General features: G+C 42.3%; 1 protein-coding gene across 6 annotated transcripts in view; it reads left to right on the forward strand.

The window, feature by feature from the left end:
- DENND5B (DENN domain containing 5B) overlaps positions 1 to 17,952 on the forward strand; it is a 102,253-nt gene that overhangs the window by 62,684 nt on the left and 21,617 nt on the right. For 3 of the 6 annotated variants that reach the window (XM_038155669.1, XM_038155672.1, XM_038155670.1), the window contains 5 exons: positions 2,064 to 2,251; positions 5,459 to 5,992; positions 7,336 to 7,567; positions 8,381 to 8,467; positions 9,646 to 9,796. In XM_038155669.1, the coding sequence (XP_038011597.1) occupies positions 2,064 to 2,251; positions 5,459 to 5,992; positions 7,336 to 7,567; positions 8,381 to 8,467; positions 9,646 to 9,796 (1,192 nt within the window). The remainder of the gene's footprint in view (positions 1 to 2,063; positions 2,252 to 5,458; positions 5,993 to 7,335; positions 7,568 to 8,380; positions 8,468 to 9,645; positions 9,797 to 17,952) is intronic. The other 3 variants (XM_038155671.1, XM_038155673.1, XM_038155674.1) reach the window with 1 other exon arrangement.

Genomic DNA, 17,952 nt, shown 5'->3' on the forward strand with positions numbered 1-17,952 from the left:
ATATTATTTTTCTGGAGGAAACTGGAACTTCCCTCTCTTCAGTCAAAACTGCTGGGTGCATGAACATTTTTTATCTGCTAATCACTGACAAGCATTGCTAGATGATAACAGCCTAATAATTTAGTCATCACTAGTTTTTTGGGGTTTTTTTTAATCAGCTTTTCTCTTAGTAAATTGGTTACAAAATTTGTGCTAGTGATCATGTTAAATATTATCTGTAGCACACCAGAAAAGTGGTGCTGCATTTCCAGAGCTGAATGCCCTTATCCAAAATGATCCTTGCAACTTTTCTGTCAAGACCTCTTTCTTCATGTGGCTGTGTAGATCAGGACTGACTTTGAAGGTGTTTCACATACTAGGATGTGCTGCTTTTTCTATTTGATTTTTTTGATCTTTAAAGCTTTCAGAGTTATGAAACGTTACGAGACTCCTAAGCTTCTCCAAGTAGGTATTGTAACTTGAGTTTGTGTAAGTGCTCTTCAGCAAGACGGAATGCACATGTGTAGTTGTAGGCCATTGCATGGGCAGGGATTCATAAGCAACTGATCCGTAGCTGGGAGTGTTTTGGAGGTGTAACCTTGAGACTGACTTGTATGCATGACAATAATTTTGCAGACTGACTGAATAGCTATTAGGAAGACAAGATGAAAAATGTTTTTGCCCTGCCAGCTGACCTTCTGCAGATCGTGGCTGGTTTTCCACAGAGAGCGGCTAGGAAGGAGAATGGGTGATGCAATTTGTTGTTGTAATTTGCATATTTATTCAAGAACATCTTCCCAGTGACCTCCTAATAGCTGAGCAGTGTCAGATGACAGAGCTTTTGCTGTTGTTGGTGTCTGCCAAGGTCTCGGGCTGGGATGTTCAGGAAATGGGAAGGGTGAAGCTGGGCTCCCCTCCAGGCAAAAGCAGTCAGTGGGGCTGTAGGAAAAAGCCTTCTCACCTGACTCAGAACCAGGGCATTCATACCTGTATCTTTCATCTCCTGGAGTGGGGCAGAGAGGATTAGGAGAGATGGGCAACAACCCAAGTGTTACCCAGGATCTGGGTCTGGCCTCATTGAGAGGGAAAATCTTGTGGCTGTTCAAGCCAGAGCTTGTGAGACTTGCTTGGCACTGATGAGACTTGGGTTTGGACACTGCCGTGGAGCTTACAAACCTGTTTCCAGATGGCTGGTCTGTAGTTTGAGATTTGCTGTAAGGATGACGATCTCTTTAAGACCAGTATGTGGTTTATTTATTTGTATTAAAAATTTGTGTTCAATTTATCCCTTCATTTATATTAATAAATATCTTGTGGTATTGCATCATGCCAGCTGGGTATTTGATGAATAATTTGCTGTTACCCAGCTGAAACATCCAGCTCAGCTGGACCAAAAGAAATTTTAATTTTAAAAAATGCGCAATGTGCTTACTAAAATCAAAATATTTCAAAGTAATGAACTAGTGGGTTAAATACAAATTTGGGAAAGTAACATAATATAAATCCATGAGCTGCGCAGAATATATTTGAGAACTAGATTTATATTGGGCTTCTGTTTGGATTTAACTTAAAAGCACTCCTTTATATACTTAGGGACTGTAAACTAATGCTGGTATTTGGCCAACACAAGTCTTCTGGAAAGTACACTCAGCTTTGGAAATAGTAGCAAGTGGAGCAGAAGCAGGCAGGCAGGAGCAAGCAAGAAACCACAATGTTTCCTTGAAATTCACTTCTTTCTCCTCTTCTTCCCATGTAAAAATACATGCTTATTATGGAATTAGAGTATTATTATCTTGTGCTAGAGACAGAACTTTTGGTATTTTTTTAACAAATGAATTTAATGATAGAATAGATCTAGATAAGGTATGACTATCTATGCTCAGCTGTTTCTTTATGGGAGGAATGAGTTTTAACAGATTTAAATAATGTTTAAGGTTTTTTAAGTACTGTCTTATTTCCAAACAACATCTTACCATATACACATGGTTTCTGTCTTGTTTTGTCACAGATGTCCTTGCCAAACAGATCTCAAAAGCAGAGCACAGGGACATAATTCAATATCTGCTTTTCTCTCCCATGTCTAGATTACCAGCGGCTGATGACGGTGGCAGAGGGAATCACAACGCTGCTGTTCCCATTTCAGTGGCAGCATGTGTACGTCCCCATCCTTCCTGCCTCTCTCCTGCATTTTCTGGATGCTCCTGTTCCCTACCTGATGGGGCTGCAGTCTAAGGAGGGAACGGACCGCTCCAAGCTGGAGCTGCCTCAGGAGGTCAGTGTCCACCTTCGGGGTTGCTGTCCTGAAGTGTCTGACTAATATAAGTGTGAATTACTGCTGGGAAATAATGCCTTGTGTTAGGAGGCTTCTTTGGCACTGTGGATACTGACTGCCAGAAGGAGTGAGATACTAGGGAAGTCCCCACAGCCCTTCTTGATCCATTTCTGAATTTAGTGAGTACCACTTACTGCTTTGATTTCTAAATGGTTCTCTTTCTCCTGTTTGTGGTGACAAAGCTGAAATATTGTCAGCTTTCCCTACATCACGTGCTCCACCAGGTTTTGTTACTCCATCAGTGTCACAGTCCTACTGACAAGGGCTAAAGAGCATTTCACTGGGGGAGGACCCCAATCTGGATCTCAGGTGCAGTTGCTAGATGGTGTAAACCTGTCCCCCTGCTACTGAGGATCTTCCTGTGTCCTGCCAGCCCCATCCCATCCGTGGCTGAGCCCATGTGTTCCTGGTCTCTTACTAGACCAGTGTCCTGGCCTCAAACAAGCCAGGCTTGCATTAATAGTGTGCCTATGAACCACTTGGAGAGGAAAAAAAGGGAAGAAGAGGTCATCCTCTTAATCTTAGGGTTAAATCCTTGGTAGTGGTAGAGAGTGAAATGGAGATTTTTCTCCTCAAAATTTGATGAAGGTGATTAAAACTGCTTCACCTTTTAACCTGGCCATACAGCAAAGCCTTTGGGATATGGCTCACCTGTCTGCATTCAAGAGGGTGACTGGAACCAGAGCATGCCATGTGCTTTTAAACTTAGGTTTCTTCTTAAAATCGATGGGAACCCCAAAAGTACCTGTTCATACAGCAGTAACATCTCCTGCCAGTGGCTGTGCTGAGGGGACTGTCCTGGGGTAGAGTCCTTAAGGATTCCAAATACCTGTTCTGACTGAGAAGACAGATGGGAACAGCAGCAGAGGAGAATATATAGGAGTGGGAGTTTTTGTGTGGAAGTGGAGGGATAAACACAGGGCAGGGGTAGTACAATTTTTAATAAAGGTCTGTTTTGCATTCTGCATGAAGGTGGCTGAGTCAGCCTTGGTGGCATGGAACTGCAAATCAAGATTTACTTCATGGATACAGTGTCTGAAGCACATGAAATCTGCACTGGTGTAGAAGCAAGGCTTCTATGCTATCTAGCTATGCTCCTCAGTAAAACCATGCTAATATTACATAATTACTGCGGTTTTAAATCATTAGTCACATGCTTTTGGTTAGCAGATTAAACTGTCATTTTCCTTAAATTAAAATTTTAATGTGACAGTATTTAGTATTGCAGCATCATTGGAATAACAAATATCACCAGGGAGAGAAGATTAAGAGTGGGGTGGAATCTTCCCCCTTCGTGATGTTTAACAAATGAGTGAAAAATACCAGCATTTATGAATACCATAGGTCCAGTAACTGTGAGAGAAGGAAAGAAAGAAGACACATTGAACAGGGAAGATCATGAATCTCAATTCCTCTAGACAATAAAAAATAAAAAATCCCTCAGCATGCGAGCAGCGAGGAGGCACTGTTCACATCAGCATTCCTTTATTGTTCAGGCCAGGGGCTCTTGCTCTAAATATAAACCATTTGTTTGTTAGAGATAAAAATTCTAGCAACTGGCCATCATGCTGTCTTAAGGTTACTAATCTCCCTGCATTAACTTTAATCATCACATGTTTTTGAAGAGAGAAGTGAGACCAATTCCCCAAGGGTTTTCTGAATCTAAATCTCATTTTTCAAATTTTGTAAATGATATGCAGAGCTGAAATTAAAAAGCCTTTGAAATGAAATATTGATAGATAAGAAGGCAGTCCCTGAGCTAAAGAACTGTACTGATGCATACCACGACCATGTAATAGCTACATAGTTAAATAAAGCAAATTGTTTTGTATGAAGAAATGCATTTCTTTGTACAGACTAAATTTAAAAAAAAAAAGCTGAAGGGACACTTCTCCTTTACCAGGTGAATCCTAATATACTTTAAAGTATCCATGTGAAAGGTCGTTAATGTTAATAAACATGTCCCTGAAATATCCAATATATTATAAACATATTTTCTGTGGAATACATTGTCTGGCTGAAAACTAACCTCTCAAAAATGAAGGAAAATAAACAATTTGTCTTCACATAACCTGAAGATTAGTCTAGGGTGTTTGTTAAGAAGTCAAGAACACTAAAAGTGCCTGAAAGAAGGCAGAGGAGCTGTGCTAATGGCCAAATCAGGCTAACAAAGACCTGCTGCTGCCCTGTGGTTTTTCTGCATCTCCTGTTCTGCAGTTTTATGCCAGGATAAAGCACATCAGAGCTCAGCACCTTGGGAATCTGACCTGGTTTAAGATTTTGCTCAGCACAGTGCACTCAGACAGCGAATTTCAGATGTAAGCCACCGTTCAGAAGATCAATTACTGTTTTTCATTCTGCTATTATTCCTGAGGGTGCATTTGCAATGTAATTAATTTTTATGTGGGGTTCTTCTATCCCTGCATTGACACTTACCTAGTAAAAGTATCTGCTCTGCTAGATTAATGTCTTCACTTAACTTTAATCTTACAGGCGGAGATCCATCTCCATTCATAGCAAAGCTAGAAGCACTCTCTTTAAATCTCAGGCAGAGGAATTGCCACTGTTAAAAGCCTCCATGGAAACAGGGGGTCAGGAGAGTGGGGGGATGAGACTCAGCCTCTAGTGGACAAGCTTGTACTCAGGCATAATCCCAAAGGATTTCTGTAGGACCCTCTTTTGTAGTTTTGCTTGAAGCAGCATCATCTTTCTCACTGAACATCTCATTTCCTGGTAGCACAGCTGCAGAGGCTTTTTGCAGTTGGATCCTGGTGAAATAAATGTGCCTGTGAGCTACAGTAACTCACACAAAGGGTATTTGCATGGGCTGGGAAGGAGTGCTGCACTTCCTGCTTGGTGGTGTGTCCTTGGTTGCTCCAGGAGGGTATATGAGATCTTTGTAGTGGAAAGTTTAGGGTCTGCATGCCCTGGGGAAACAGGAGAATGCAGGAGCCTTTGTTTGTCATCCAGTTGACCCTCAGCTTTACTCAAGTCTGTTGTCACGAGCAGTTGTCAACACAGTTTGAGTGTCCTGCCTATGTGTGCACTTACCCTTCTGTCTGGAAGCACCCTGGGAGACAGGGCTACATTGCAGGGGAACCAGTTCAGTGCTGAGTGTCCATTTTGAAGCTTTTGTTTGTATTTCAGGCAAACTTGTGCTTTGTAGACATCGATAACCACTTCATTGAACTGCCGGAGGAATTCCCGCAGTTCCCCAACAAGCTGGAGTTTATCCAGGAAATCTCCGAGGTTCTCCTGCAGTTTGGGATTCCTCCAGAAGGCAACTTGCATTGCAGTGACAGTGCCACCAAACTCAAGAACTTGGTTCTTAGCGACCTGGTGAATGACAAGAAGAATGGGAACATCCCCAGCAATGCCCTCAACATGTACGAGCTGCTGAAAGGCAACGAGACGATCGCCCGCCTGCAAGCCCTGGCCAAGAGAACAGGCGTGACCATGGAGAAAATGACCATCACCACACCCCTCACAGAGGAGAAGGATGGGAAGTTGTCGTGTGAGGAGCTGGAGCTGAGGGACTACAAACTGAATGTGCAGCTCCGCGAGGTTTTCGCCAACCGCTTCACGCAGATGTTCGCAGACTACGAGGCTTTCGTCATCCAGGCTGCCCCCGACATGGAGTCGTGGCTGACAAACAGGGAACAAATGCAAAACTTTGACAAAGTAAAGATAGCCATGTATTCATGTCTCCATCTAAAAGGGGGAGGGAGGATAGCTGTGTTTGTGTATATATAGCCTAGGTTCTCTTTCATCTGCCGTTCCTCATCTGCCTCACTGAGAGATTTGTCCATTTCCATTACACAGGGCCAGATCTCCTGCCAGAGTGAATCGGAGCACATCCACTGAGCTGTTCAGAGCCATCCTGGCTTGTACAAACCAAGCTGGCAGGCTTCTGCCTAGCTCATGGGGCTGCTCCTGTGGGCTTGGTGGAAGGGTAGCAATGCAAAGTGACGACTTTTTCTGTCTGTCTTTTTTTTGATTGTTGGGAGGAGAGGTGCACACTTGAGATAAAAAAACAAACCTAGTCTTTCATTTTTCCTAACCTCATGGTAGAGGTTTGGTAATGTTGTTCTGAAGAAGGTAAAGAGTATTGTTATGACTTCATTGTGGTGTATGCACAAGAGGGAAAAGGAATCCCTTCAGATTACAGGTGGGGATATAAAGAGATAGGAGGATAGCAAAAGGAATGGGAAATGTTGGGAAGCTTGCACAGCTGCTGAGTGACCCTACAAAGCAGATAGTGTTCTTAGTCATCCTCTTTTTTAGGTCCAAGTGCTTCTCTAAGGAGAAGGTTAAGAGGATGAACAGTGAGGAATAGACTAAATACTGATCTGAGTCAGTTTTTGATTTAAAAAATTGCTGCTATGCCTTTTATTGGTTTGTTTGTTTTCGGGCATTAAACAGCGCAGCATTCAAAAGGATGGGGTAGTTTCGGCAATCTCTGTTAGTGCTTCTGCAATAAAATGGTCTGTTAAGTTTAGGGTTTTCAAAGCTCAGTTAGAGATTTAGACACACAGTCTATTTTAATTGGAAATTCGTGATTAATTGCCCTGTGTAACATTGCTGAGGAGCATCAGCTGAAGAGCACTGTGCACCCCTTGATATGTGTGACCCCTTAAGTGATATATGGTCCCAGGCAACGATGCCCAGACCAGAGGTCCCACGGGGGCACATGTGATGGTCTGCCATGCATTTCACAGGGTTTATTCCTGGGGGTGAGAGCTGCTAGCTTGCTTTGAAAAAGCAGGCAGCATGAGCACTACTTTAGTAACTCGATATCCCTTTGTTCCAGCTGTCACAAAGCCTCCCTGTCTGCTTATTTCTTACAGTTGTGAACCAAACCCCTTTGTAGATGGAATCACAGCTTTCTGAGAGGTGTTTCTGTGGTGGGGGAAGCCTTGTCCAAGCCTTCCTGCTGGCTGCTGGAGTAGTTCTCTGCTGAAGGATGGCTGGGCACATCAGTGCTGGGCATGAACATGGCACTAATGAGCTGTTCTGTATTTCAGGCTTCCTTCCTTTCGGACCAACCTGAGCCTTACCTCCCATTCCTTTCACACTTCATCGAAACACAGATGTTTGCAACCTTCATAGACAATAAAATAATGTCCCAGTGGGAAGAGAAGGACCCTTTTCTACGAGTTTTTGACTCCCGAATCGAGAAAATAAGGCTATATAATGTCAGGGCCCCTGCACTGCGGACATCCAACTACCAGAAATGCAGCACTTTGAAAGAAGCAGGTATGTTCAGACGGGCTGGTAAAATATTCAGAAGTACAATGTCAGCCACCAAGAAATATAGGTCCTCAGTCATGTGAGTGTTGCAGTTGATGAAGTCCTAGAGCTACCTGAGGAGGACTCAGCAGCGTCCTTATCTCATCTCAGCAGCAATTTTAGCCTGCTGTTAAACACCAGAAACTGCAGGAGCCTTTACCTTCTCTTTGAGGTCTCCTGGGCTGGTGCCTTTATTAAAATCAAGCCAAGCCCAAATGGAACTGGCTCACAGTTTCTCATTTCAGGCAGCTCCTGTTCCTTTTCCAGGCGAGCTTTCCTTCACCCTGGTGGTGGGACCAGTGCCAGCCACACTGAGGAGTCGAGCCCTGGTGTCTGCTCCATTGGCCTTGTCTCCCCCTTCCATAAAAAGACATTGTTTTGCCTTACACCATTTGGGTAGAGCAGCAGGGGATGCTGGGCGGGGATGTAATCCTGTGTGGCATATTTAGTACCTCCAGCAAAAGATGTTCAGTGTTATTAATGAGCAATGCACTGTACTGAAGGATTGGAATTTTTTTCTGTTACTGTCACAGAATGTCTTTCCAAATGATATTTGAATCTCTTACTTAATGCTTGTGCAAGTGTTTAATTTCTAAGTAATACAGGGAAATTATACTCCTGAAGTTGTTGGGACATGTATTTGTAAGATAGAGCAAACATCTTTCTCATGGGTTTTTTTTTCATTTAAGTCCTTCAGTGTTTTACTTGATGTAAACGTGTCAGAAATTGAAATCTCTGTCTGTTTAAATTTTTCTGTCTAAACCCAATTCTAATTTGCAGGTCAGCTGTCTATTCAGCGTCTAGTTTTGGCAGATATTGTGGCACCAGAACCTCATGTTCTGTCTTGTGAAAAGCAGCAAACTGATAGTAATACCAATTTTCCTTCATATTTACCATTCACAGTATATGTGACCCCAGCACTGATCCAGCACCTGTTTGTTTAACTATTTTCAGAACCCTTCAAATCCTCTGACCCCACACTACCCACTCCTTTCCTCCAAAATTGAACCATACAAAGTGATTTTTATTTTTTTAGAGGGGAAAAAATACTTGCTGAGTTTCTAATGATAATGTATGTAAATCTCGTGACAGCTTCTTATTACAATTTCATAAAATAGGAAATGAGTTACATGTTGTTCTTAACAAATGGAAAACAGATTTAGCTTCCACATTTTGCATATGTATTCTGTAGCTGTGATACGCTGAAGGAACAGGCCTGCCCATTAATAGATGGCCTAGAAAGGGTTGAATATTAAACTTGCTAATTAAATGCTAAATTCACCCATACACCTCCTTTCCCAAGTTCTTCACAAGTTAAGAGGGTGACAGGTTTAATGTTCATTCTGTTTTGAGGTTTGAGATTGAAACCCTCAAATCCTTGAAGCAAAAGATTGAACCACTTTAGTTTTAGTGCCGCTGAGATTCCCGGGGAGCCCTTTCCCTTCTTACCGTAGCCTTCCCTGTTTCCAAGAATCTGCTCATCCTCCTGATGCTGCTCAGGTCTTCCTACAGTTAGCTATGCTTTCTGAAGGCCTGTCATCCAATAAAGGCATATCTAAATTCAGGAGGAGGAGAATTATAGTCCCAGATGTTTGCAAAATTCAGGTGTCTCCCCTCAAGCATCTGCCCAGGGAACGTGTCTGGGGCTAAGCAAGGTGCCCAGTCCCACAGGGGCTGCAGCTGGCCTTGGAGGTCTCTGTTCTGCTGAAGAAGCCTTAAAATCAAACAAGGAATTTCAGGGAAAGATTGCATTGCTGTTGCCCATTCCTAATGCATTTAGTAGGGTCCTGTAAATACCTGCTTGCTTAACAGCTAACTTGCTTGCACCAGTGCTCGTTGTGTTGGGTAAAGAAACTAAAAGCGAAATGAAAAAACCTACAGCACAAGTGTCTCCTCACCTCTGTGAGTGGCAGATTTCTGTGTCTAAGGTCACCATTTAACTCTAGTGGGTTTCCAGGGGTCCGAGCATGACCACTGCTGTTGTGACAGCGCGTGTCCTCGGGGGGGTGGTGGCGCAGTTGCTCACCTGTGACTGTCACCTGCAGCCCAGTCCATCGAGCAGCGGCTGATGAAGATTGACCACACGGCCATCCACCCTCACCTGCTCGACATGAAGATTGGCCAAGGGAAATACGAACAAGGATTTTTCCCAAAGCTGCAGTCGGATGTCTTGGCAACGGGACCCACTAATAACAAGTAAGCGCAGGTTTTATTTTCTGGATTTAAAAACAGGTTTCTCATACAAATGCTTCACATCATTGGACAGAAGTCCTAATTTTGGATGGCATATAGCCAGTCTAATGAATGGAAAACCAACAGCTGTTTCCATTTCAGGTTTGTATGGGCTGTGACTTTTGAAAATATGACCATAGTTTGGGTTATGTCAGGAAGCATTAGCTATTTGAGGAAGATTCCTCACTGCTGTTTTCTATTGAGTGGTAACTACTCTGTCTTCTCATACATAGTTTTTGTTTTGTAATTGGTCTTATGAGTTTCAAATGAATTGTTTGACTGTTTTGCGCTAAACACAGTAATTTGGGAACTCAAGCCAAAATTCAGATTCTGAAAGAAATTTTGGTGTTGAAACCTTCATACCATCATGTGGAATGAAATTAGTGTCCACTCTGTTCCTTTCTTTTTGTTAGCTGTTATTACACGACCCAGAGATTTTTGTAGCTCTCTTTCAGTTGCCACATCGGAATACCCTGGAAGAATAACTTGATGAGGGTGGAAAGTATGTGATTCTGTACCTGAGTTTCTTTTTGGAGTCTGATAAGGTTCTGTGGTGCACTTTGATAAGTGGGTAGTGATACCTGTAGCTGTGGAATTGAGCATGCCATTGCATGGTTCATTTACTTAATGCAAAATGTGAACCTGGAGCACGGATACGCTTTACATTCCTTTATTTTTAATCTTTCTTCCTGCAAAACCCATGAATGAGGGGTTTTTCCCTCCTCAAAAGTGAAATATTTGTGTGTCACTGATTACAAACTCAATAATTTATCAGCTGAAGCCCTCAGTTTCAGCTTCTGGTAGTGGGAGCACAGAGCCAAATCCAAGAGCTTCAAAGGCTACAGTTGTCCAGATGTTCAAGCTACCTCTTGTTTTACACATGTGCCCACTCAGTTCTATTTAAACACCTTTTGTGCATACCAATGCTAGTTAAGGCCTTTTGAATAACCTGCTAGGAAAAAGAATTGCAAATGATAATATAAGAGATCCTTAAGCACTGAATGTTTAAGTAAATTGAGTTCTTTAAAAGAAATTTTTAAAACCCCAGAAGCAACCAAAAAGGAGGAATGTATATTTCAAAGTTCCTTTGCTTTCAGGCTTTCTGCAGATGGAGACAGAATTGTATGGGTGATGGTCCTTTGAGGAATGGAGGATTTCTTCATCTTGTGAGATGCTGTACTTAGCACTCTGCTTCTTATGCTTATGGGTGGGTTTCAGTTTCACAGTGTCAGCAACAGTGTGAGTGTGCCCAGCCTGCCTAAAGTTGCTTAAATCTTCTGTCTCTACTGCAAAATCATAGTGAATCTATTAATAAGCATCACTTAAAAATAGTTTCCTTATGCTCCAAAGATTTGCTTCTGTTAGATTGGTACCTGTTCTAAAATGGCTTTAACTCCTTGAGTGATGATTTCGATTCAGATTGCAGCATGCTTCAGAATTTCTAAGTACCAAAATCCCATTGCTTACCACAAAGGGATGTCAAAGTGACAAATGTTTGGAATTCCTCCAGTTGTGTGTTGCCAAAAAGGCTTGTAATTGGAAAATCTCAAGACCATCTGTTAATATCTTTCTTCTGCCTGATTTTCATGTGAGCAGCTGAGAAGACTCTTTCTCTCCCATTTAGGACATGTAATGCTGCTGATTTTACACCCGTGTATAGAACAGCTTTTCCTTGCCTTCTGCAAATGCAGCGTGACTCTTCTGACCACAAAATCAGTTGAAGTATAACCTTCCATTAATTTGAATTTCCCAGTGTATGATTCTTGGGGATAGGTTTTACTTACAGGACTGGAGCTTTGCCTATGAGCATGGGCTAAGAGAACATTCCAACTACGTTTCCAGACTCTTCAGGTGTAGCTATTATGTGTTTATATTATAAAATTAATGCAAAGAATATTGCTGTGTAGATGAGAATTATTTTTGCAGGCTTCAGTTTTACATAAGCAAATTTTGTCCTGAATTTTTTATGGAAGTGTATTTGTGGGAAAGGGGGAATAATTCCCATGTTGCAGTCAATTGTTGCTGGACAGTAGCAAATAAACCAATTCAAAGCAGTTTTAATGAAAACATGTCCTCAGTGGCCAGCAATCAGGGATTTATTGCTTCCCTTTCTGGACTGATAAACTAACAAATATATAACCAGAGCTCATAATGTTATCTAGCTGTTCCCTTCCTGTAAGCAAGAGGAGCACTGAAAATACCTCTGTCAGTTACTGGGCTGTCAACATGTGTAATATGTTATATCTAAATCACAGATATAATGCAGACAACAAACACTTCTAGTTTCAGTTCTAGATCCTGATTTAAGCAATTAAAATTGTTTAAATTTAAATTGCGATTTAAACAATTTAAACAATTGTAATTAAAACAATTTAAACCCAAAACAAAACAACCCCCCAGTTCTGTCCTCCTTCCCATCAGGCAGCAGTGTCCCACTTGGACTCCCTCTGTGCTGCTTGCCTTTGATACATCTCCTACGTCATGGGAAAACCTTCTGAATGTACAGGGAGCAGCTACAGCTTCCTCTGGGTACAAGAGCATCCCCTCCATGCTGCTGTAGCCATGTAAAGCAGTGGCTTCTGCAGAAGTCCTCCTAGAAAGCATCCCAGGAGCAAACAGGCTGCAGTCCCTCAGGCCATTTCTCTGTTATTCTGAAAAAGAGCTGTGGTTCCCAGAGCCCTCATTTCCTTTCTCAAACCTCAGCAGCACACTGTGGTTTTCTATGTGTTCCCTTCTTCCCTGTGTGCATTTTCTGCCAGGCTTTAAAATTGTAGTTGGAACTCCACTGGCTGAGGCATTTGCAGGAGTGGAATTTGAATGACAAAAAGCCAAGCTACATAAACACTTCATGGTTTTTGATTAGCTAATTGTTAAATTAGGGGGAATATGCTTACAGTGCAAAATTAAAACAATGAAACAAGCTGTGTTTTCAATCTAATTGATTACCTTGTAACTTAATTTGTACTAAGAAGCTTGATAAATGAGATTAAGTATTGCAGAGGAAAACAGTGCTTCCCAAGCATGGGAATATATTTGCATTCTGGCAATTTGTATTGGATGCCTTCAAAGAACAACTGAATGCATTTTTTTCTTGCTTCTTTTGGTTTTCAAATGAAGGGTTTGCTTTGTTACACACTTACAAAATGGGTTTAATTACCCTTTTTTTGCCTTCCTATCTCTTTAGGTCTGCTTTCCCTCCCACTTCTTTATTGGAACCCTGCTTTTCCTCCTTGCTTACTTTCCTGACCAGCTTGTTTCCTCTTTCCTGCCCTGGCCACTTCTATCACCTGAGCCCTCTCACTTGCATCCCAGCTTCCTGTGAGCCTTGTGCTTTGGTCTGTCCTCTGTATCCTGCCTTTCCTGCAGCAGTCCCCAAAGGAGGGCACAGTGCAAGTCCCCAAGCACAGATCCCACTGTTCTTGGCCCCTAACCTTTTGCTGAGTGATGTGTTGCTCTTACCCATGATGCAGATTGCAGAAGCTGTTTGCTTTCTGCAGGCATTCGTTCCCAAGCTGTGTTTTGCTGATCTGACCACTGTGTCAGTATTTATTTACAAAACCCATGCATTAGGAGTGTATGGAATTGGTTTCTTTTTGTGCTCCGTTTTATGACATGACTTGGTGAGTGCTGTCCTGTGACCTTCATCTTCAGCCCCCTCCTTCAGGGTGGGAAGTGTGCAGAGTTTATCTGCCTGGGGCTATGACCCTCCTCATTTTTAAACAGGACTCTTTTTTTGCTTGTTGCTGGCATTTAACACCAGGTAATGATTTTAAAAGAAATATGATGTATATAGAACACAGAGGGGTTGATGTGTCTCTGTGTGATGACAGAATTTGTTCTGGTTTTCACTAAATTATTTTTTGTATGCCAAATGATCTTTTTCTTTTAATGAGTGCTTCATATAATATGGCCTTTTACTGCCCCCCTGTCTGTTGGGTACTGTTTCAAGGCTGTGTTAAATGAAGATATCTTCTTTTTTAATCAAGCCAAACAATTGCAAGTAATATAGAGTGGCATCTCTGCAGTGCATCTAGGTGGGCATAAAATGAGTCAGCAGTGAGCCATCCACACCCAGCACTGAAGTTATTTAAATTTTGTGAGTAGTAAAAGCTCACTTTTTACATAAGAAGATCTGAAACAAGCAGTTCCTATACTTCAGGTAACCTAATGTAGCAAAACTCTGATGGGTGCAATGAAAATATGAACCACTTGTACTCCAATATATTCATTTTCAGGAATAAAGGGTGACTGACAATCTGTGCTTAAAGATGGTTTCTGAGATAGGAAATACATCTTGTGGTGACTTGGAACCTGATGGGTGAGTCTCCTGAGCTACTGATCCTCTGCTCAGCTGGTGCAAGGCAGGAAAAGTGCAATTAACCTCTTTGAGTTAATATATCATTTTAACACAGCTGTGCAGAATTAAAGCTGATAGGGAAAAATGGGCATTGACATCCTTGCATCCACTATTCCATTTGCTCTCCTCTGAATAGTACTCCTGTCTCAAGGGACTTGCAAATTAAATACCTCACAGGACAGTGGTTCCTCAGGGCAGGTGATGCTGCCAATTCACTACAGCTCTTCCTCACGGAGGGTGACAGTTGTGTGTGCCACCCTTTAAAATCACTTCTTTTCATATGAACTGATGAAAGAGCCTGTCAGTGCAAGGCCACTCTCTTTAAGGCATTTTACTAATTTTTGTCCATCCAATGAGCAGTTTCAGAGCTTTCCTCTTTCATCCTATGGCAGAGATGGAAAAGGTGCCTAAGTCTCCATCTAAGCCTTCATTCTCCTCACCGTGGAGCAGATTCACACTGTGCATCCCCTCCCCTGTCAGCCCATCCATGATCAGGTGGAGCCCAGTTTCAATGTTCCTTTTCTTGTTTGCTCTGACATGTGTTTGACTTGGAATCTCTTGTACAGCCCCACACAAATGACATGTGAGCCCTACAAGGAGTTTGCATGTGCAGGCTGTGTGTGTTTAATGTGTGCATGTTTTAGGGGGGTTTGCTGGAGGCTGTACTACAACTGTGTGCTAATTTGTGAATGCAGAAACTCAGATAACTCCTTTGATGGACCTATATAGGTAGAATGAGTATTGTCATGATTTGCAGATGTAAATAGTGGCCTGCCTCGTGAGATGGTGTTTATGAGGAGATTTAGGTTCTGTCCTACAGACAAGTGCATTTGTCTCTTTCCTTCTCTCTGTTATCACTGTAAATGGATTGTAAATTACAATAGTGATTTTCATGTTAATAGTAATGTTGGTTAGATCCATCTGAGAAAGAAGTTCTCTAGCAGCATGTTCGTGTTTTGCAGTCTAAATCTTGCCTGCTACACACATGTCTGATTTGGGAAGACATAATTTCTTCATTTCTCCAGGGAGCTTTAAAAAGGGGGGGGGCAGAGAGAAGGTATGGGAAGAAAGAGATACTTACACATGGTCACAGTACAGCATGGCCAGTCCCTGGTGTGAGGTGCTGTCTTCCTAGATGGTTTCTGGCAGTGCAGCTTTGCTGCTGACTACCTTACCTCTTTTATTATAGAAATGTAAAAGATGGTGCTTAACATGGGATGTTTCAAATGTCACCATTACATTCCCTCCAACCTCTGCAAGCCTATTCCTATGGGAATAGGTTTGTTGGGTCTAATTTGATACTAAATGATGCTGACTTGACTGCTTTTATATTACAAAGGTCTTAGTTGGAGGTGCCCTACTTCATTTCCATGTGTTGAACTGAGCACAGTGTTCCATGGTCCCTGCTCTGAAATATCACTGCTTTTCCTCAGTCCCTGTAGGTGAGCAGCATTCATCTGTGGATATGAGAGTTAGATACAGACAGACACACTGCAATGAGCCTTTCCTCATTTCTCCATGGAGGCAGCTTGTCCCTGGGCTCCCTGCAGCACTGCACCTGAGCTGTGTCTGCTCCATCCCCAGAGAGCTGGTGCTTGTAGCAATGCATCCACTGTGAGGAATAAATGAAGTGTGCCAGTAGTCCATGCTCATGGCCCTGCCAGCAAAAAACTAAAAGGGAGAAGGCATTTTTGGGGTTCGGGAGTCCTTGGGCAGCATCCAGGCTGAGCAGCAGGACAAGGAGAGGAGGGACACAGGCAGCAGTGGTTATCTGAAAAGCCAATGTCTAAGGGCTGACAGCAAGCAAAGGGCTGCTGGAGGGAGAACAGCTTTCCTTGCTGCTTTGGCAGCACCTGGGCTGAGGTGTGAATAAGCAGCAGCTGATGACAGGGCCAGCTGAGGTACCCACACGGGATTTCAGCAGCCATGGAGGCGTGGTACATCCACTGGGGCTTTAATCCCCTTAAAATCACTTCAACTGGTTGCAGGGAGAGGAAGAGCAATATGAAATGCAGTCACTGCTGAGGAGAGGGAATGGTTATTGTAATACTGAAGCACTGTTTTGTGAAAATTCTATGTGACCCAGTAAAGAAAAGGCTTTAAAAGATTTAGCTGCTTAATCCTGTTTATCTGCTGTTAGATCTTCACAAAACCTCCCAGAGAGATTCAGAGCAGCATCTGAATGTACAGACCTCACCCAATGACTCAACAGCTCCTCTTCCTCAACTTAGAGTTTGGAAAAGAGGGGATGTGCAGCTCACTGTGTGTAATTGCTCCAGCTAATGAGCAGCAGTCTTTTTTTTTTTTTCATAAACATCCAACAGTCCTCACTTTTGTATGATTCAAGTGTTCAAATAGTTCTGGTTAATAACCTGGAAAATGGTCTGTGCTGTCTCCCAGATGAAGTACAGCTCTGGAATGAACTGAAAATGGTTTTAATGGTGGTGTGTTATTTTGTAATTATTCTGTGGCTTTCGTTCTGCTTTCACCTTTGGGGAGATGTTTTCCCTCAAAGGACACTTAAAGCAATTCTTTCATCTTCCAGTAAATGCAGAAATGCAGGTGGAGATGGATCCAAGCTCTGTTTAGAATTCAGAAAATAACCATATAAATTGGAGCAGAAAAACTAGCATATGGGGTAATATTTGATCTGTAACTTAATTTCCAGTGTGTTGTTGGCATTCTGTTGTGTGAAACATAAACATGGTCCTGGCTTGCAATAAGTGAAAGGTCTCGGGAACCAAGTGGGTAAAGTCACATTAATATCTGCTATCCTCTGTTCAACAGTTTTTCCGTGACATTTCTGTTTGTTGAGATTATTCAAATGCAAGGGTTATTTTTCCCCTCTTTGTCATCTAACAAGGTTTTGGCTGTTGCTTCTGAAAAAAAAATTAAATGGTGACTTATTGAGCTCGGGCTGTACATTTTTAAGATGTCTGTGAAGGTGCAAAGACACTTATGCCTGTGATGTGTTCTTCTGAGAAGGTTATCAGCATTTGCTGTGCAAACACCTATTGGGCTGTTTCATTTTGTTAGCAGAGACTTGAGATCACAAAAAAAAATAAAATTGCTTTAAAAATAAATGTGTTGTCATATGGGATACTGAGGTGATGAACCATAATCACATGCAGACCCAGATTTCTTCCTTTGTACTTGTTTTCTTGATGTTATTTCTGAGGTACAATGGGACTTCAGTTTGACTTTGTTTAACCAACAGTTCCTGTGGCTTTTTTTCCCTTTGTATGTGTGTGGTGAGCCCAAATTCAGTCTTAGATTGACTTTTAAGGAACTGATGAAGATAGCTATGTGCATGTTTTCAAAGTCCTTCTCTCTGGAAACAGAGGCCTTTTTTTGGTCACTGGGAGCCACATCCCTGCACTACTCTTGGGTCAGATTTCCCTTCCTGCACATCCCCAGTGTTTTGCCCAACATGTCAGAACCCAAGTCCAGCTCTGTGGAAGAGTTTCCTCCCCAGGCATTCATCTCCCTGTGTTGCCTGCTGAAACTTCTTGCCCAAACTGTTAGATCCCAAATTTTATTTGTATATACTTTTGTTTGGAGTGCACACAGAAATACGTTTTTGGGATCTGGAGACTGCTGTCCTCACCAATGCCGCCTGTGTGGAGAGAGGAAAGGTTCAGCTGGGTGTACATGAGCAGGTGGAAAAAAACCCCAGGCTTTCTGTGGTACTTAGAAACTAAATGCAAAAAAAAAAAAAAAGATAAGGTGAAAGCAGCAACATGACTAATCCCAGGAACCATCA

This window comes from Motacilla alba, chromosome 1A (assembly GCF_015832195.1).
Source record: "Motacilla alba alba isolate MOTALB_02 chromosome 1A, Motacilla_alba_V1.0_pri, whole genome shotgun sequence".
NCBI classification, from domain to species: Eukaryota; Metazoa; Chordata; class Aves; order Passeriformes; family Motacillidae; genus Motacilla; species Motacilla alba.